Here is a 21953-nt window from a genome sequence, read left to right as displayed (position 1 = left end):
ATTTTTGCCTCTTACATGTCGCACTTTCAGATCGAGCTGTTTTAAGATAATTTGACGAAAATAGTGGTGAGTTTGTTTTTAAAATGTTTAGTACAACATATTGCAACACTTTAAACAAAACAAATATATTAATTAGTTCAATGGTCCTTTTAATGGTTAACAAAACAAATTTGCAACTTCATCATCATTGTGTTACAAAATAAAACATTCTGATGCAAGCCAGTGAATTAAATTTGTAAGTTTTGTTATTCGCCAAAACGAAATGAACTTTAATTGTTATAAATCTATTTAAGTTAGAAGAATAGATAGATCTCAAACAGTAAATAACAACAAACAGTCAAAGGCAAAAAGTAAACAATTAGTTTAATAGCACTGTTGAAGAGATAAAAGACAGCAAAACCATGTAAATAAATTTCTACATTAAAAAATTAAAATCAGTCTTTACATTCACATGGACAAATCATCAAATTTGTTTTGGAAATTAAAATAGACGTTTGGTTGCCATTCAATTTCATTAAACTTTTTTAAGCTTAGACAAAATATTTTTTGATGTTAAAAATTTTTATTTTATAATATTTAGACACAGGATTTCAGTCTTAACTTTTTTAGGCCTTTATTGTGAGTACACAAACATATAATTTAAGTATGTTATTATGTATATAGTCTATGTATAAACATATATTGTGTGAATAATTTATGTATACACCTAACCACTGTAGGTGCCTAATCTATCACCCTTAAAAAAAATTGATTGCTTATATAAATTTTTATCTAAAGCATAAGACACTGAGAAAATAATTAAAGAAAGAAACAGCTATTTTTTTTTTAAAGAACAAAATAAGTAACACCTATAGGGAAATAAGATATAAGAAGATAGTTAAGATGTTCACAGACACCTCTTCCATGCAATGCCCTGTGACGTTGCAAGGCAGTGGAGCTGTGACGAAGTTCGTGAAGAGGTACCACATTTGCTCCCCGAAGCAAGTAGCGTTAAGACGTTTCAAAACATAGAGCTTAGCCCAATCCTTGTTGTTTTTTTTTAGAAATTTTTTTTACTCATTATTAGTATGGCCAGTTGTCATTGTCTAGATGATGCCACAAGATGGTTCATAGTTGGAAGACTCGAGGCAGGCCAATCATAGGCTACTTTCTGTAGCGAACTCAGCGTTTCGAGAATAGTGGTGTCTATTATGTGGAAACAGTTCACAAAGACATGGAAAGTGATCCACCGACCTGGTCACAAAAGGACAACAATGCAGTCTCATGACCATTATTTCTGACTCTTAGCCTGCATTTATTCGACTGTGATTCACAAAAATGATCACCTCACATGGTGCAACTGCCAAGAAAGTGCCAAAACTTGACAATTTTTTCAGCGCAGATACTGATGGAGATACTCATACCCGTAGATACTCATATTCTTAAAATCTTTTTAAAAATGGATATTTATTAACAATTTATTAGGTCTTTAATACATATTCTCACAAACACAAAATAACAACTAAGAAAAGCACATGTATACATTCGCAGTGACTTTTTGTTTGCGCCCAGTGAAGCGAAAAGTACCGGTAGTTATACTCCAACAGCCATGAATTTGGTTAGCCTTGATTAGTTTACCCTCACATAAGGTTTAACAATTGTGCAATATTTTCGGGAATAGTTCCGTATCCTGATCTGTTGCGCCAACGACAATCGCCAAGGTGCCAAATGGATTTCAAACTTGCAATTTTTTTAAAAAAAACATGTAGATGTTGGCCCAGGGGTGGCTACGAGTTACACATTTTCAGTTGGTCCCTTTCTGTGGTGTTTTTTTTTTATTTTTAGATTCTCGCGGGCCACTACCCGGAAGTTGCCAAGACTTGGCGATATATTCTGCCACAGATCAGGATATGGAAATCTCTCCATATTTTCACACAGATTAAGTAAGAAAACAGAATTTTATTTACAATTATTAGTTAGGTTTTCATCTAGTAATAATGAGGGAAATATTTCCATATCGTGATCTGTTATGCCGACTGTAATCACCAAGGTAACATATTTATTTTAAACTTGCAAACTAAAAAAAATAAATAAAACAAGTAGAAGTTTGTCTGAGTATGGCTATGAGTTATATCCTTTAAGTAGGCTCCCTTTTAAAATATTTTTCTTTTAATTTCTTGAAGGCCACTGCCTGAAAGCTGCCAAAGCTCGGCATTTATTTAGCTATAGATCACGATACAGAAATCTTCCCATAATGAGCTACTTGATACAGCAAGGTAAAAAAAAATTACTGTAATTAATAAGTGATTAAGGTAATAAAAGTTTAATAGGGTTGCAAAAAACTAAGGTTAACCCATTTTAAAAAGGGAGAAAAAAAAGGAATTAAAAAGATTATAGAAAAACGGTCATTACAGCAACTTTAGACTCATTGAACTTGTATAATTATAAAGATAAAGCAACTGCATTTATACCGGCACTAGGTTTGATAAACTTCCACGACTCAAATGAAAAAAAATGTTACACAAAATTATTTTCTTCGAAAATTATTAGTTGCATTTAAATGTGCAATGCAAAATTGCTGAGCTTTTAAATAAATAATTCTAAACATGATTATGTTGAAAAATTAAGAAAACGTTATTGCGCTTATTACTATGAGAAATAAAAAAAAAGAACTCACACCATTCTTAATTAGCATTAACTAATGCTGATGCACATACTTTAATATTTCAAACTATTTTCATTAAATAATTAAGGGTATGCTTAGTAAAATGTTCATCTCAGTCTCTTGTTTGTTTGCGAACTGATTTCATTATTATATAAAGGATCCGGCTACCTATTTCTGCTAATGTTGCTAACCAGTTCAATGGAAATCTTAAATTTGTAAAGAGCCGTTATTACTGCATGCAAAAGTGAATCTCAAAAGCGAGTTTTTCGCTAGTGAGTATTCGCTCAAAATTTTCACCAATATCGTGAGAAAGAAAATCTTATTCGCACACAGTGTTGCGAAGGCGAACAACTGGACCACCTGCACGAACTTCGAGCTTCGCAGTTCTACATTGTTCCTCACCCTTTATCTGCAGGAGCTTACCGCTTCGTGACTCCTTGTTAGTTCGGGTTGCTTTCGGCAGCATTGCTGCAAAAGATTATTCACACTGAATACGAAAAATTCAAATATGTGAATGGTCCAAATTTTAGAACCATCTGAATTCTCAGCATTAGAATTTTAAGTTCAAGTTGAAGGGTTAAAATTTTTTTCAGACTCAAGCAGTTCATCTGCCCAAAGAAACTCATCGATTCAAGGTTCTACATAGTCGTCCACCACCATGAATTCACCTCTTTACTGTTTAATGGAATAAAAGCAGGAAATGGCTATGCTGCGCTAAGTACACGCGTATAATTTGAGGATGCATGTTATCTAGCATAACTGTTGAATGGTTTAATTACCTTGATGGTTGCAAAATATCAAAATTGAGCCTTTTTGTTTTTTTTCCCTTTGCCTCGTAAGAAGCACATAATTTATTTAGCGATATCTATCTTGGCAAAAGCGTGCTATTTAACATTTATGGCGTAATTGGGCTAATTATAAAAACCTGAAAGTAAACATCTTTTAGTTTTTCTTATTCTCCCATAAAGAACACGTGGTCCAAATTTGAGTATTTATTTAATATTTAGCATTAATTACAATAACTAATAAAAATAAATAATTAATACCTATTACCAACTTCAGTATATTTTATTTTCATCTTTGTCTTATTATCACCGCTACAATTACAAAATATCGAATTGAAACTTTTAAAATTTTTCTGTTTACCGCACATTTTAACTTTCTAACTTCCTGGGATGTGAGAAAATTAGGGACGAAAGAGAAAGAGTTTTGCCTTTTATTAAATATCGATATTATAGCATTCGGTATCACACATCATACATTATAATTTTTTCTTTTAATTTTTTTTTAATTTTATTTTCAATGAGCTGCACAATCGGTCTTGCCGATGAGCAGACCTAGTGCGTTCTCCAGAGGTGGTATCCACTCTTTCAGGACCACCACAATGGGTAAGATACCAGAATGGGCTAGATGGCAGCACCGAGACTCAATTTGGATGCTAAAGTGCACTAGGAATTTAATTTTGCCGGAAATGCTAAGAGCCAATAAGGCACTCCAGGAAACTTTTACATGCCGCATAATCACACGACATGGCCGCTGAGGATTTTCTGCATCCCGAAAATTCGGTGTCTGGGCCGGGGATCGAACCCGCAGACTTGGGCTCAGAAGGCCGACGCGCCACCCAGCCACTGCATTATACATCATGTATATAGATTTTGACATCATTATAAAATGCTATTTCAGAAAAAAAAAATACAAAATTTGATTGAAATGTTTAAATAATACGACGATTGCGATTTGAATTATTCAAAGCATTCGCGTTTTCTGAGCTATGTACAAACATGATACGCATACACATGTACATTATATGTACATCACGCTAAGAAAAAAAAACTGAACACCAAGAATAACTTTTAATTTAATGATTGGATTTTCACATGGTAAGACTTGATTTTAGTTGTTAAGGACCTGACCTTAAATATGCTAATAAATTAGCTAGACGATAATTAATTAGCTAGAAATTATGAACTCAGACACAAGACGTGCTTTTTCTGAATAAACATACTTTTTTCCCTGATGGATTTGGATTCCTCCTCATCAAAATACGGATATGGGGTAGTAGCAATCTGGAAAATATGCCAGAGAGCGACCGAAAGCTTAAATTAACGTAAACTTTGCGTTTTGCGTATTTCGCCCTATCAGAAAAACTTTTTTAGAGAATCAAAATTTTTTTGCCTGTAATCGTAAAATTCGCTTTTGCTAAGGTAATTCCGCGAAAAAAAATTAATTTTTAATAATTATATATTTTATAATTATTTAATTTATAATAATCGATGGGTTTAAATTGAAAGGTAATAATTGAATTCGTCGGTTTAGGGTTAGCAGCTGAGATTAAAAAAAAATACAAATCTTTTTTTAAAAAAATACCGGAACTTACTTTTTTAAATATTAAAGTAAAAGTATAGCTATAATTATATTCATTTTGTGTTATTTCAAGAACTATTCTATTAACAGGTTTACTAGCTTCTCTTACATTTTTGGAGAAAAATACCCTTGGAAATAATTTTTAAAGAATATGCTCCATCATTCTAATCTTGCGCATGCTTTAAGTAATAAACACTGGTTATCATAAACTAAGGATAAATTATAAAGCAAAACAAATTCCAACAAATATTCGCCTATCTCAATGAAATTTGAAGTTGTTGTTGTCGTAGTCGGCCTTTAAGGCAGTGGGGGTGCGATTGTTCTTGTTTTCCAGTGGCGCCATCTATGGCCAAGAATTCGATTTCTGCCTCACCCATACGTCCCACTCGTTTATAGGGCAGACCCATTCATACATTCATCCTCGGATCGTAATTTTGACCTGAACTAGAGAACGATCAATCTCCAATTCAGTACCACCAGAGGTATTGATTTGTTATGGGAACATGAAGGACTTTGTGCCCCGACCGATTTAAAGTGCACCAGTCACCATTTACTACACGGGGAGTCTTCGGTCGGGTAGATTTGAACTCCCGTTCTCAGAAGAGTTGTTAAGTAAAGCTGCAATAAGTAAATTAGTGAAACTGCAATGAAAAGACGTCATCTGCAATGAGCAAAGAATTTTATGTTTGATCGCAAGCCTGCGAATTTCGCTACGCATCTGAAATTGGAAATAGCCAATTTGTAATAAAGATAACAAAGTATCATTTTTCCAAAGAACTGCGATGGAGATCTACTGGAAGAATAGGGCAGGATAAGATCTGATAGAAGTGACCAGATTGCAAAATGTGAGTCCTTTTGTGGTTCATACATTTTAACAACCATTTCTAACCACAGATTCGTTATCAAGAAGGTTCAGATAAGGACTACAAAATGTTACGACGAGCACCCATGTATAACGTTATGTACACAACAAAGAAATAAAACCGAAACTTCTCTCTTAGTGCAGCAATTGGTGTCAACGTCTATTGTGCTTAGAAGATTTCGCGAAGGTGGTTTGTTCACTAGACGACCAACTATCATATGCCACTCTCGTCACGCTATAGAAAGGAACGTTTGAGGAGGGAGCAGTAACATATCCACTGGACCGCTGAACAATGGAGAGTCATTCTCTTTACAGATGCGCTCAGGTTTAGCCTCCAAAGCGATAGTAAGCGTTGTTTGATTTGGAGAGAACCTGGAACTCTTTGGGTGGACGTATAAATCTGCATGTCTTTCCACGTAGTAACGAGAATGCTTACGTCGTAAGCATTCTCGTTACTAACGTGTATCGATGACATCCTTGATGTTTATGTGTACTCATTTGATGTTGCAATAGGTGATTATTTCCTGAAACAGGACTATAAAGCAACGTCTCACGGGCTCGCATCGTGGTTGATTACCTTCAGCAGCAAACAATTCAGTGCATGGAGTTGTCAGCTCGATCCCCAGACTTGAATCCTATCGAGCATGTTTGAGATGTTTTAGAAAGATGAACGCTGCACTTGAATCTTCCTCTTCAGACTCTTGCAACTGCTTTGCAAGAACAATGGCTTGCACTTCGAACGGAACTAGTAAATCGCAGTATGTGCCGTATTGCTGCTAGAGTATCACACTCCATACTGAAGGTCCTTTTTCTATTCCAAACTGTCGCATCTGATTTATACATTTCATACATATGATAATTTCTGTGTCACCATAATTCTCCGGTAAATTTTTTTTAATATTATTTTATACATTATTATGTGCACTAGTTTCATTTAACTCTGAGAGTATACGTAACTTTTTGAGTTATGGCCATTTTTCCTTAATTAATGATAACCAGTGAACATAAATTTTTTCCATCATGGGGTGAGACATCTGACCCAGTAAGACCCTGTTTCCTCGATAATAATAAGAAAAATTATAAATCAAATGCGATAAATTGAGCGCGATATAATTCAAGAATTTAAAATTAAAAGCAATAGTTTTTATCATACTTTTTCACAGTTGGAAGGAGATTGATGCCCCGTGTGGTAGAATCGCAGCGACACTGTCGCAGAACGTTTAAGAGTTCATGCAGAAATATTTTTCTTTTGAAAGGTAAAAAATTCTACTTTCCCTTTCTACAGAAATTTACAACGCTATCTTCGTAAAATTTACGTAATATTTGAATCATGCATTTATATAATCACTTTTGAATGCGCGCAATTTATGTCGGTAGTATCGTAATTTAATGTAATGTTTTGCATTTTCGGCAGTTATTGATTTTCACGTGGTTTTTATACACCACGATATATTTCAAACCATATGGAAAATTCAAATCGTGCATTTGAGTATTTACTTTTTAAGGCAATAATTCTATCAGCAGTTATTGCTATTGATTTCTCCATAGTTTTTAAATTTGATGTTTTTTTTTTATTATCTGAAATTGCTTATTATAACAGCCTATTCTCGAAACGAAGCATTTGAGGAGTCCGATTCGAGTGATTTTGGAAATTACTGTTACTGATTTCATGATTTTTAATTATGTTTTTTATTGTGATGATTCTTTACAAAATACGAAGAAGGAAATAATTTGTGCCCAACAAAATGCGAGAATATCCCTCATAATATTAGAATAAAAAATTATTACATGCTCAATTAAGAACAAATTATACTGTTTTTTCTTCGTAAACACAGCGCTTTTGTTATTTTAAATTAGTAACATATAAGTTTGTTATTATTAAAAGTATCTTTCTGAAAGATATTAGTGCTAGAGAGTTTTGTCGCAGATAGCTCGAAAAAATTCTACCACAGGGATTTTAGGAAACACGCCCGCCGAGAACTCGTTTAGATTAAAGAATTTGAAAATAAAGACTAATAAAATATATTTATAACGAATAAGAAAAAATATTTATAAGAGAAAGTACATAACATAAGTTTACATACTTTTGAAATGATTTTTGCGATTGTAAAAAACGGAAAACTTTTTTTAAACTTATTTATTAATTTATAGCCACTTTTTAAGTTTTTGCCACAGAATACATAAAACACATTAGACCTCCGCTGTGAAATTGAAAAAAACAACGTAAGTGCTTCATGATTGATTCCGTGAAAAGTGGCTCGACAACTTTTCCTTCATTTAGCAATTGCTAATGCTATGAACGCTGAATTAGAATTTTAAAAAACTAAAATAAAAAAATGTTTGATTTTTTTTCTTTTTGCAATATGTACCATATAAATACTTACCATATAAAGATGCCAAATATATAAAAATCTCAATTTTGAATTTTTTGACTCTTACGTTGATTTTTCAATTGCACGGTAGCATACCTTCAATAGGTCAATTTTTTGTTTTATTTTCATTGGCTCTTCTGACAATTGTAAATAACCAATGACTGACGCGGACTTGGACTAGTTTACTGAAATAAGGTTTATGGCTCTCAGAGTCTTGATGAAATATTTATAAGCTCTTTTACTACTTTTAAACAAACGTTTGGTAATAAATGGAAAATTTATAAGGTATTAAAAATTGCAGGGAGAGTGATATACTTCTGATTGATGCTTTTCTTTTTTGAGGCTAAATGTTGTTTGACTATTGCAAACAAAAGTAATTTGTCTTTTGCAAGCAATAATCAAATGACTTTTGTTTGCAAAATCTTTCTTAACTTTTGTTTTCGATTTTTCTTTCTTTAGTTGTGTTTTACTTACAAATCTTTTTTATTAAGGGAGATTTACTCATTTAAACGTAATGAGAAAAATCCACGTAAAATGAAAAAAACTTTTAAATATAACTATCTCTGTTATAAAAAAAAATTCATAAGTATATCGTAGCCGTTTTTCATGCATTTTACAACACAAGAAACTAGGAAATAGGTTTTATTAGCCAATAATCGACAGAAACTTTAGTGTTATCTATACTTATAATCATGAGAGGGAAAAAGTCCAAGGAAACTAGATACCCTTGAAATGAACGGTGAACTTCATTTTCACTTATGTGTTACCAAAATCGAACAAGCAAAAAAGAAAACTAAAGTATATCTCAGCAGTTTTGTTGTTAGTAACATCAGACAGTTATAACTCTATCAAGATACAGATTATGGCGGAAAACGAGTAAGCTTAAAATTTCTTTATTTGTCTAATATATTAACATTCCACAAAATACTAACTATTCAGCAAAAAAATATTTTTTATTTATTTTTAGGCTTAAAACATAAAGTCAGTAAATAAAATTGTCATTTTATTAAAATAAACATCAGTTGTATTAACACATATTCGTAACATACGATTGATATATTATCAATCGTGGTTTAAAATTTGTTAGAATAAAATTTTTCTTTTTAAATTACAAACATGGTTTTGGTAAGTTAACCGGCCGGCAGAAAAGGGCAGAGTAACAATGTATGAAAAAAAGTAAATTTACTTCTCAGGAATCAAAACCACTGTAAAAGACAGAATGATATTCTGAAATTAAACTTTAAAATTAGGGACTTTTAACCATGGAAAAGTAAATTTATAACTTTAATCATTCCGTTTCTATATTTGTTTGCTAGGAAAATAGTATTCGACTGTGTACCTACCTATCTCAAAGGCTTCCATGATGATATTCTTGCATCTAAAATGGTTTATTCAAAGTTGGGCCAAACGCAATTATTAGTTTCTCGATTAGGGCTGGGTAAGTTTTTTTTTTTTCTAAACATATTTCAAAGGCTTGCATTCTGTCTTTAGTACTCGGTTATGCACAGAAAATTCCCGGAAATTGCTTTTAACTTCAAAAGAGAAAAACATCAGCATAGGAAATATCGGGTATTGACGAAAATTGTGACTGGAACATTAAAACGATCCCTCTTGCAGTAAGGAGAATGCACTTTTTCTCTTCCTCTAAGCTTCTTTCAAATTTCTGAGTACAAAAGGTAGAAAGCAGGCCGTAGAAAAAAATCTTAATGTTTTAATCAATATCAAAACGTTTTGCAAATATGTATTTTGTATTAAAGTTATATGGTCATTCATATTTTAATGTAGTACTTATAATTATGCTTGTCTTAAATATTCACGTTTAAACGAGAAAAAAAAATAACAAAGACAAAAGCCTGATGAATCATAAATGATGAAGGCGCGTTTAAATACATCAAAAATTTGTTTGATTGTTTCAGTTTAACCTGACAATCAAACTAGTTTTGATGCTCTTAACCCATTCTTATACGTCAGTAGTTTTTGATAACACTTCTGTTTTTGCTCACAAAAATATTAATTAATTGCATAATAATGAAAAATATGAATATGAGATAAGTATGATTTACAGAAAAATTTTAAGCGTGCTTAAACTTTGTTGTTGTTGTTCATTTACGTCACACTAGAGCTGCACAATGGGCTATTGGCGACGATCTGGGAAACATCCCTGAGGATGATCCGAAGACATGCCATCACAATTTTGATCCTCTGCAGAGGGGATGGCACCCCGGCTTCGGTAGCCTGACCTGACGGCCTGCACGCGAAGTCGAGCACTTTACGGTAGAACAGTTTAACGAGGATCAATACCGCACACTCTCGGCCCCTACGCAGACTGATCCAAGTGGTCACCCACCCGCACACTGTTCGCAGCCAGTGATGCTTGACTTCGGTGATCTGCTGGGAACCTTGTCTTAACGATCAGTCCACTGCGGGCCGTGTTTAAACTTCAGTGACACACAGTACCAATCACATCTCAGGCTTCAGTTTAAACAAATCTTTATGTGTCAGCTAAATGCTGTTGGCTTCCCGCACTTCTATTAACCCCTTTTTATTAAAATTTATATTATATTTTTTCTTATCATTTTGATTACTTTAGGTAAAAAAAAAGTCAAAATATTATATAATATTACGTCAAAATAGCAAATTTAGCATTTTAATAATTTATGGTTATGAAATTTCAAACACGGTCTACTTTCAAATTATTATTATTTTTTTAAATTTGTATTTATTTAGATTCATCATTGAAATTTCTTTAATTTGCAAAATCAATTCTTGATAAATTTTTGAACATGAATGAAGAAAATTTCTAAACACTTTTAGGATTTTATATTTTAGTACAAATTTAATCCTTTTTAAAATTAAAAAATACCAAAATATATTTTTTCACCGAGGCTTCCTCTGCGTCTAAAAGGGTTAAAAATATGTTCGAAACAACCTTCATCAGTTGTTGTTTTCAATCCCAGCTGGGATAGCGGAGCTATATCAAATCCATGAGGCCGTGAGTCTTCAAAATATCGAGGAAAAGGAGAGGTCTCTCAAGAACCTCTTCCATGGTGAAATCCAGGCAATCAAGTAGATGGTGAGGACTAGCCTCGCTGGAGTTGCACTTTTTACAAGATGGAAAAAGTTTAATTTGTCCACTGAAAGTGAGGCTCTTAGTATGCCAACTGACAAATCTACAGGTAGCGGTTTGGTCGGCACGTGTACCCTGAAGGTTAAGGGCTCCTCCAGGACGAGTGCGGGGATACCAATTGTGATCCGGTGGAACAAAACAAGCTTTATTAACTTTAGATTTGCGGATATAAAATAATTCAGAGTAAGTGAGGGCCGTGTTTCGAGAGGCTGGGAGGGAAGTACCTTCTTTTGCCAACTGATCAGCACGATCGTTGCCAAAAAGTCCCACGTGTGAGGGCATCCACTGAATATGGATGTCATGGGGAGGCTGAGAGGGCATTTAATAAAAGAAGTATAGAGACCCTTCTTCATCTGTTGACAGGAAAACGAGTTCACATAGAAGAAATAGTTTTCTTGCAAAAAATCACCCCAGAAATTCTGCTCGGTTGCCACATTCAAAAATATTTTTAATAATACAAGTGCATACTTATTACAATTTTCATCGTTGCAGGCGGTGCCCAACTGAAAGATGTATTAAATACCCCTAAAGAGCAAGATGGAATCGATACAGTCATCAAAGCAGTTAAAAGTGGAATAAATTACTTTGACACAGCTCCATATTACGGACAAGGAAAAGCTGAAACAATGCTTGGGAAAGTAAGAATCAAAAGTTCATTTAAAGTAATAAATTTTTTAGCTGTATTGCAAGAAAAATCAATGCAAAACCCATACAAAAATAAGCAAATGATCCTTTCAACCGAACCAAAACCTTGTTATAAATACGAAATAAGTGCCTATTGATTATTAAAAAATAAATAGATGAAAAAGAATTTTTGTTCACAACAATTTGATATAGATTGTTCGTTCGTAAGGCGGTGCAAATTGTATAGAACTATACAATTTGCACCAAATATAGCAATAAAAAAAAATCGAGGTGGTATTTTCAAGCGAAAATCAAGTTTAAAATTTTTTACTTTACGATGAAATCAAGTATGACATTTTTAAGTTGTAATATCTCTCAGTTATTTCACCCCCACCCCTTCATGTAAAAAAAAAAAATACAGGTATTTTGTTTTAGTTAATTTTTAACAAAACGTTTCTTTCAATATTTATCAGATTATTCTAATGCTTTATATATCTGGATATTTTTTTCACAATTACGTTTCTTAAAAGCACCCAATTGAAATCGTTAAAGAATGTAAAAACTTAACCCAATAATTAAGTATGAGATCACAAGAAAATGAAGCCACATACCTGAGTGAAGGTTGAAACTGGACTAAATATTTTATTATAGAAAAGAGGTTATATTAAAGACAACACTGCTGCCATCTATGTCAGCATTTGTGATGCCATCTATTTACAACAATATAAACTAATTCTTTCAACACTCCCACTTTAGTTTACATTTTTGGGAATACTAAAAGAAAATCACAAATGTGCAAAAAAAAAAAATCACTAAATCATTTTAGTCTCATTGATCTTCCACAATATTCATACTTAGTTCTATTAACAGTTTTTGTTAAATAGTCCACATTTATATTTATCATATTCACTCCCACTGTCCGAAGCAATCCTTCTCCTTTTTTTTTGGCGTTTTTCTTCTTCACTTTGACTATTGTCAGGTGTAATTCTCCTCTTGTTAATTCACTGTCTGAAACAATTTTTCTGTTCTTGCTTGGCCTGTCTTCATCACTCTGTCTGCCATCACTTGCTCCTTTTCTTCTTTTAGATTTTGCATTACCACTGTCAGAATCTTCACTTCCACTATCAGAAGCAACTTTCCTCTTTTTAGGCCCACTGTCTTCATCACTTTGAGTAATATCGCTAGTACTTGCTTTCCTCTTTCTTTTAGACTTTTCTTTTCCACTGTCAGACTCCTCACTTGATAAAATAGCTGCTTTAGAAACGATTATACTCCTTTGCTTGGATTCCCTATCTTTCTTACGTTTTTGTCTTTTACCACCTTCTTCTCCTTCATCATCAAGTTTCACGATCATCTCGTGGCACACGTTTTCTCTGTCAGAGCCTGAAGCCTTTGCTTCTTCATCTGATTGTTCTTTATTAGAATTTTCATCATCTGATTGTGCCTTATTGGAACCACCTTCATTGTCAGATTGGGTTTGATTTAGGTTAATGGACCCTTCTGATCTATTACATTCTATTTTAATCCCTAAACAAGAATTTAAATCTTTCATTTCAAATCTTTTACTTAGTTGCCTTTTTGCTAAATTTTTAAGCCTTACTGAGTTGCTAAAAATTAATAAATAATCTGCATAAATATCTACAATTACAAGTTCTTTATCATTTAGTTTAATATACACACAACTATCAAAATAACTTTGCCTAAATCCCATTTCAACTAAGCCTTCTTCTAATGTCAGATACCAAAGCCTGCCACTTTGCTTTAAGCCATCTAGAGCTTTATTAAGAAGTTTCCCATTTAAATTTTGTTCGTAATACTCACTAAACCCATCTGGAATTTTCATATATATTTCTTCATTTAGTGTCCCTTGAACAAAAGCCATAACAGCATCCATTTGATCGATTTCCCAATCATAAATAGCTGCATAAGCCAACAAAACTCTTAATGTTACATAATGAACTACTGAGGAAAACGTTTCTGTATAATCTATTCCTTCGATCTGGGAGAAACCTTTAGCTACTAAACGGGTTTTGTACCTTTCAATATCTCCATTAACATTATGTTTTATTTTGAATACCCATTTGCAATCAACAATGTTTTTATTTTTAGGCTTATTTACTATGTCCCAAGTTTTGTTTTTAATGTGACCCGCTATTGTTTCACATAAAGATTCTCTCCAATGCCTAGCATTACTACCATTGAGTGCCTCATCAATAGTATTAGGTTCAGAAAGAAGTTCATTTATTGCCACTAAAGCATCGGCAAAGCAAATAGGATCTAAATTTGGCATTTGCAAATCTGGCATACCATTGGTATCAAAATTTTGATAACGAACAGGAAGTTTAACTGTTCTTCCTATAGGTGTCAATTTCGGCATGTCATTATCTACAGTTACATTATTACTCTCATCATTATTTACAAAATCGCCTCTATTCAAACCATTAATGTCATCCTGACCTGCATTAATATCATTTTGGAAATTTAATTCATTATCACCCCTGCTAACATTATCATCATTTTGGAGTTTATCTGATGTGTTGTCAAAATCAACAATGCTCCCACTGAATAAAGAGTCATCACTGAACTCTGGTGAACTTTTGTCACTGTTATTGTCATGATACATATCATGTTCCAAAAAATGCACATCTCTGGCTACAACAATACTATAATTAGTTGGATCAATTAGACGATAGCCCTTCCTATCCTTACAATACCCAACAAACATTAACTCTCTAGCTTTCATATCCCATTTTAAACGCTTCTGTTTGGGAATATGAACAAAAGCCCGACACCCAAACACCCTTAAGTATTTCAAGTTTGGCTTTTCACCACTCCATTTCTCAAAAGGTGTCATGTCTGGAACCGCAATGGTTGGAGATATATTTTTACAATGAGCTGCTGTTTCAACTGCTTCAGCCCAATATTCCTGGCCAAGGTGGGCATCCACCAACATAGACCGAGCTCGCTCAACGAGTGTTCTGTTGTTGCGTTCTGCAACCCCCATTTGCTCCGGTGTATAAGGGATAGACTTTTGATGCTGAATCCCTTTGGAAGCTAGAAAACTATCCATCTCATTATTAACATACTCCGTCCCATTATCAGAGCGTAAAACCTTAATAGGTTTGCCAGTTTGTCGTTCTACATATGCCTGAAAGTCTTTGAATTTTCCAAGAACTTCAAATTTATTCTTTATAAAGTAAACAAAAGTCATTCGTGACAAATCATCTATGAAACTTATAAAGTACCGAGAACCGCCTATTGATAAAACACTCATTGGTCCACAGAGGTCACTATGCACTAAGCCTAACAATTCTTTTGCTCGTTTAGCCTTACCCTTGGGAAATGGTTGTTTATGCATTTTACCTTTAATGCATGGTATACAATCATTAATTTTCCCATTAAAAGAGAAACCCTCAACCATATCTTGCAATCTAACCATCCCTCCTTCACTTAAATGACCTATTTTCTTATGCAATATTTCATTTGATGAGTTTTGAGCAGTAATTAAAGCCATATCATTATGAATATCTAAAGAATATAATCTATCGCTTACACCTGTTCCACTAGCTACTAAATTATCACCCTTATGAACAAAACATCTTTCCCCTGTAAAGGTAGTAACCATCCCAAAAGTTTTGTTTAAATACTTAATAGATAGCAAGTTAGCAGTTAGTTTTGGAACATGCAATACATTATTAAAAGTTACTTTTGCTTTCTCCCCATTTCTAGATAAAAGAAAACTAACACTCCCTTCCCCCTCAACTTCTATAACAGAGCTGCCTGTTTTAATTTGACTAATACTTGCAGTTTGATAATCTGTTATCAATTCTTTATATGGGGTCATATGGAACGAAGCACAAGAGTCCATGTACCAAACATTAGGATTTGGATTAGAATTTGCAACATAGATACCTGCTACATAAGCTTCTTCCTTCATAGGAGTCTTACTAGAAGTAGGCTTTACATTACCCTTTTTGTTAAATTTATCATACGCATTTTTCTGGCGTAGGGGTCTTTGACAATCTATACTTTTATGCCCAAACAAATTACATTTGAAGCACTTCCCCTTAAACTTATTCCTGCCTTTAAACTTCTCATTAAGGAAAGCTTGATCTAAATTCCCATCAGAATTTGGTTTATCATCCTCAGCCATTAATCTAGTTTTAACGTTATCAACAGTTATCTCTTCCCCACAATTTTTCAAAGCCATAATAAGGGGTTCAAATCTATCAGGTAAGTTAGCTAAAATTATTCCAGCTATTAATTCCTCATCTGCTTTAACTCCTGTTGATTTTAATTGCTGATATGCTGAAATTACTTTATGAAGGTAGTCACACATGTCCTTACAATCTGAATACTTAGTGTTAACCAATTCTTTAATTACAGACACTTTTCTAGTTATTCCTTTATCATCATAAGTTTTTGATAATACTTCCCAGGCTTCTTTGCCACTAGATAAGTCCCTCAAATCATTAAAAATTGTTTCACTAACCCCTTCAACTATGTATGACAAAGCTTTGGCATCTAAAGCTGCATCTTCCTTTTTCCCTTCAACATAATCCCATGATTCTCTTTTAATTAAGTGCATTTTCATGGCAAACTTCCAATCAGCATAATTTACCCTCCCAGTTAATTTTTTATGGCTAAAAGAACCTTCTCCCCCTGGCATGATTATTTTTCCCTGTAAACTTTAAATTAAACTATCAAAAAATATAACTATAAAATAAGAAATTTTCTATTAAAACATAGTTAAATTAAATTAGTTACAAAGTTTAAAAAGAAAAAAACAGCAACATTTATTTAAGTGTTATGCATTTAAGCCTAACCATGTGTTAACACATGCTACCATAATTTATCTATCTTTAATTCTAAAAATTATCAAAGAATTTAAAAATAAATATATTAAACTTAATAAATGTTAGCTATAAATTTCTTGGATCATCCTGGGCCCATAACCTAAAAACTTAACCCAATAATTAAGCATGAGATCACAAGAAAATGAAGCCACATACCTGAGTGAAGGTTGAAACTGGACTAAATATTTTATTATAGAAAAGAGGTTATACTAAAGACAACACTGCTGCCATCTATGTCAGCATTTGTGATGCCATCTATTTACAACAATATAAACTAATTCTTTCAACAGAATGGTCAAAAACATTTCACATGACGTTTTGAGCCGAAAGATTTAGAATAAATATTTTTATACAAGAACGCACTCACAACGTACTAAAACTCGAATCACTATTAAAAAAAAAGAAATCTTTCATAATGTGATAATGTATGGTTATTCAATATTGCAGTAACTAACTTTGGGAAGTGGGAATGCAAATCATGAGGATTGAGAATTTCTAACCCTCGCAAATTTTATTCCAAAAGAATCGAAAACTTAATTTACGGTAACACAATAAAACGTTTTAAGGATTAATAATTGAATAATTTTTTTTTTTTTTGGTTTTGCAGTAGCAATCAGTTTATCATCAAGAAATAAAAATAATTGCATAGCGATTGTGGAGTTGGTGAGTGAAACGAGGAGGGGACAAAACCACCCAGTTCATTATAATTTATTTATTTCCGAATTGATGACTGTTTTATATCTTTTCAGGCATTGAAACTTATTCCTAGAAATACTTATTATCTTGCAACCAAAGTTGGAAGATACGGCGTGAATGAAGAGACTGCTGAGAGATTTGATTTTTCTGCAATGCGTACATTGCAAAGTGTAAAAGAGAGCTTTGCAAGATTGGGAGTTAATCATATAGATCTCCTGCAAGTAAGTAGGATACATCTTTATAAAAGTAGCCCTGAATTCATTTACTGTTTTGCTAATTCAATAATTTATTGGTTTCCCGATGTAAAGCATTATTTGATCTGCCACAGAACTGTAAATTTTACATCTACTTAAGTTTTTTCATTTTCAAAGGAATAAAAAAAAAAAAATTCGCAGTAAAAGAAAATTAGCTTCGATACATTTTTAAAGTAAAGTGGAACTTGATCGTAACTAAAGTTATTGTTCTAATTCAGTGTCTGAAACATTTCTCTAGTGTTAATGCATGGTTTTTTCTAAGTCACAATGGAACTCAATTTTCAATTAATATTTTTGAATTAAAAAAACCATTTAATTTTTCAATGTACAGTGGCGCTCACGTACTTAAGGACTGTGTTTTCAAAATAAATGCGTCATTATATTGGATGAATATTATGTTTTGATCAAGATATCTACTATAATGACGAATTCTACCTTAGTTGAACCTCAATCCTCAAATAATTCATTCGTGTTCACAAGTGTTTCATAAAAGTTTATTTAAAAAATATATTTTGTTAAGTTTCTTATACTTAAGGACAGTTTGTCTAATCATGAGTTATTGAATGATTACAATCAATTTATCGATCAATGTAAGTGTAATTTACCACATTATCTTTGTTTGATGCTTTAAAATATTGTATTAATTTTTTTTTATTTTTTTAATACAAATTTCTACATTATTATGAGTAAAGGTAAAAATGTTAGCAATGAACAGAGATGTCGAATAGATATTCTGAGAAAAGAGGGTTTAAGCATTAAAGAAATTTGTAGGCGGCTAAAATTATCAAAAACAGCAGTTTTCCAAGTATTGAAATCTATTCAAGAGACCAAAAGTATTGAAAAAACATCCCGAAAACCGCGTCCTCGCAAAACTACCGAACGAGAAGATCGCATTATTCATTGAATTTCTGAAGCTGATTGTCACAAAACCGCCCCGGACATCAAAAAAGAATTCGCTGAATTAACAGACAAGCACGTAAAAAATAATACCATCAAACGGCGTTTAAATGAGTTTTGGCTTATGGGTCGCGTATGTAGGAAAAAACCGTTGATGTCAAAGAAGAATATAGCAGCTCGATTAGCTTTTGCAAAAAGACACCGAAACTGGACATCGGCTGACTGGAATCGAGTTATATTTACAGACGAATCGAAGTTCAACAGAATGGACTCAAATGGCAAAAGTTATGTGAGGCGTCGAGTCGGTGAAGAATTTAATGTACGGTGTACAAAATCAACTGTAAAAGGTGGAGGCGACTCGGTGATTGTGTGGGGTGCCATGACATGTTCAGGATGTGGTCCAATTCACAAAATAGAAGGCATCATGTGTATGTGGACATTATCAAGACTGTTTTTCTGCCTTATTACAGGAAACTTCGCTCAAGAAAACCAATCATGCAAGCCGATAATGATCCAAAGCACATGAGCAAAACTGTGAAGGTCTTCTTGTCAAGCAAGAAAATTGAGGTTTTGCAGTGCCCTTCCTAATCACCAGATCTCAACCCGATCGAGATGCTGTGGATAGATGTGGATAAATATGTGAAACAGCAAAAACCAAAAAATTTAGGTGATTTATGGAAATGTGTCCAAGAAGGCTGGGCAGCTATACCTCCTGAGCGATGTCAAAGATTAGTAGATTCGATGCCTCGTAGATGTGAAGCAGTAATTGCCGCAAAAGGCTTACCGACTAAATACTAGCTCCAAATCTTTATTTTTTGTTACATTTTTTACATTGTTATTAATTTTATTAACGATTAAGAAATATTTATTTTGTTGTCCTTAAGTATGCGGAATGCATATTTTTTCTAAAATGTTACATAATTTAAGTATAACAGTTAGATAAATGATTTTCATTGTGAAAATATATTAAAAATAAGTTATTTGTTCCAATACATAATTATCAATTCAATAAACTTATGCGTGAACATTAAATTTTGGATTTTACTTTTCATAAAGACATGTCCTTAAGTACGTGAGCGCCACTGTATATATATATATTAATTGGTTGATAAATTGCTTCTTACAAGGGAATTACACACCAGTAACATTCCTATTTTAACTAAATTAAGCTTGAATTAAAAAGCATGCTTAAAAGCTTTGAATAGGATAAAAATTAGTCGCCATTTCTGCCTGTGGAGTAAAATATGCTTCATTAAAGTTTTAGTTGGTATACTTTAACAAAACTTTCCACCTGTTGTGGATTCCGGGCGGAACGATTAGTTTGCCTTCTACCACGTAGGGGAAGATCAAGTATCATATCCTAGTAGGGATGTTTGAATTTTATCGCAAATTTCTGTTCTAAAAAGGTTGATAACTATTTAGTATGTCGTATTCAATTTATTATTTCTAATACAAATAAACTCTAAAAAAAATTAATTTTTTAAAAATTGACTCTAAAAATTGAAATCTAAAAGCAAAAAACATTTTTTTTAAATTTTTTAATTAAAATATGAAGATTATTAAAAAATAAATTGAAATTTTATATTTTTTAATGAATCAATTATATTTTTATAAATAATTTAAGCTTTTATTAAATTCAATTATGAAAATGTCGACAAAAGTAAATAATTTAAAAAAGAATACAATTGGTAATACATTATAATTACAAGTAAAAGAAGAAAAACAGAAAGAAGAGTGAAGTATAAGGGGTTCTAGTTAAGTAATAAATGGCGATTAATTTTTACCCTATCCAACGTTTTCGACCAGGCTCCTTAATTTAAACTTAATTTCGTTATAATAGGGATTTTACAGGCGAGTGCTTCCTTTATTAGAATGATATTTATATTTTAATAAAATTTGTTTAAACTTGTTAAGTATGTATGCAGATACACGATGTCGAATTTTGCCCAGATGTGAATATCATCATCAACGAAACTCTTCCTGCTCTTCAAAGTTTGAAAGATGCTGGGAAAATAAGCTACATCGGCATTACTGGATATCCACTATCAAAGCTAAGGTACGATATTACTTGAAAATGTTTATTTAATATTGTGCAAAGCAAGTAATTAAAAAATGATCATAATTAATGAAGAACACACTGTTCGAAATTTTGGAACGTGTTGTTGAACCATAATATCTGTCAAATTAATATGGTGTTAAGAAAAATAGCTATGCTACTTTAATTCTTAAAATTAATGCATACTATTTATTCATTGCTCAATTTAACACTTCTTTAAGGTTGTAGGTTCTTTATATTTATTCATTTTCTATTTCACGAAAGGTGTTTGGTGCTCCGAGCTGCAGTACAAAGTTTTACAGCTAGTTTTCACAAGTAATTTCCTCTGCCATAATATAAATTAGGTCAATATTAGATAAAGTAATTGTATCAAGGTTTAAGCAACAATTTATTGACATTTGTTGTGCATAAAACTCAATAACCATAATACAGATTTGGAAGGTAAAAAATATTTGTGTATTAAGATTAACCCTTTGAGTGTTAGTTCCGGTATTTTCGCTTAAGTTGCGAGGTTTCTTGCATTAAAATAGAAAAAAAAATTATATTTCTTATGTCATTCAGTTTGAAAATTGTGAGTGTCTCAGTACAGTTTTACAGAGGGGCTCAACACTTAGTCAATAAGAAAATTACATTAAGAAGTAATGTGGAAAGAAATGTTTTTTTTTAATTTGAAAATGTCCATTAAGTTCGTAAAATATTGACAAAATGCAAAAGTCAAAAAACCCATTAAAATCATATAAGACTTCAAGATAAAAAGTTATCGTGATTGTTTTAGTTAGAATATTTGATGAATAAAAATTTGATATTTAATTAAACAGATTTAATACTTTTTTCCCAAACAGTTGCAGGGGTCCGTTCCTTTCTCGCTCCGCTCACCAACCTCCGTGGAGGCATCTCATTCTTCTTTGTCAACTCTCCTTAAAAGCTAATATTTATTAGAATTTTTAAATTTATAAATGCTTGTTATGATAAGTTTATGTAAGAACACTTTGTGAATTAAAACATTTTATTTTTGAAAAACTTTGTACCTAAAAAAAATAAAGATACTTAGGCAAAATAAGAAGCATTAAATGACTTGTAAGCAATTTATAACAATAATTTTATATTATGTAATAATTCAAATTGAAAGCAGTTTTTATCTCTTGAGACTTATGTATTTTTTAAAAAATTTCGATATAAATGTTATGATTTACACCTGGTA

General features: G+C 32.4%; 2 protein-coding genes across 7 annotated transcripts in view; one reads left to right on the top strand and one right to left on the bottom strand.

Annotated features, from left to right (window-relative positions):
- The window catches only part of LOC107452298 (Transcription-associated protein Nipped-A), a 102775-nt gene extending 99906 nt beyond the window's left edge, over positions 1-2869 (bottom strand). For 3 of the 6 annotated variants that reach the window (XM_043043107.2, XM_043043109.2, XM_043043108.2), the window contains exon 1: positions 2657-2869. The gene's annotated coding sequence lies outside the window, so the exon portion shown is untranslated. The remainder of the gene's footprint in view (positions 1-2656) is intronic. The other 3 variants (XM_071178595.1, XM_071178594.1, XM_071178593.1) reach the window with 2 other exon arrangements.
- Positions 2870-8904: 6035 nt separating this feature from the next.
- The window catches only part of LOC107452303 (uncharacterized), a 22191-nt gene continuing 9142 nt past the window's right edge, over positions 8905-21953 (top strand). The window contains exons 1-5 of the mRNA XM_016068678.4: positions 8905-9118; positions 9559-9680; positions 11862-12007; positions 17599-17766; positions 20622-20752. Coding sequence (XP_015924164.1) covers positions 9105-9118; positions 9559-9680; positions 11862-12007; positions 17599-17766; positions 20622-20752 — 581 coding nt within the window. The 5' untranslated portion in view covers positions 8905-9104. The remainder of the gene's footprint in view (positions 9119-9558; positions 9681-11861; positions 12008-17598; positions 17767-20621; positions 20753-21953) is intronic.

Source organism: Parasteatoda tepidariorum, chromosome 3, assembly GCF_043381705.1.
Source record: "Parasteatoda tepidariorum isolate YZ-2023 chromosome 3, CAS_Ptep_4.0, whole genome shotgun sequence".
Classification (NCBI taxonomy): domain Eukaryota; kingdom Metazoa; phylum Arthropoda; class Arachnida; order Araneae; family Theridiidae; genus Parasteatoda; species Parasteatoda tepidariorum.
The sequence above is the reverse complement of the archived record's forward strand: the minus strand, read 5'-3'. Positions and strand labels throughout refer to the sequence as shown.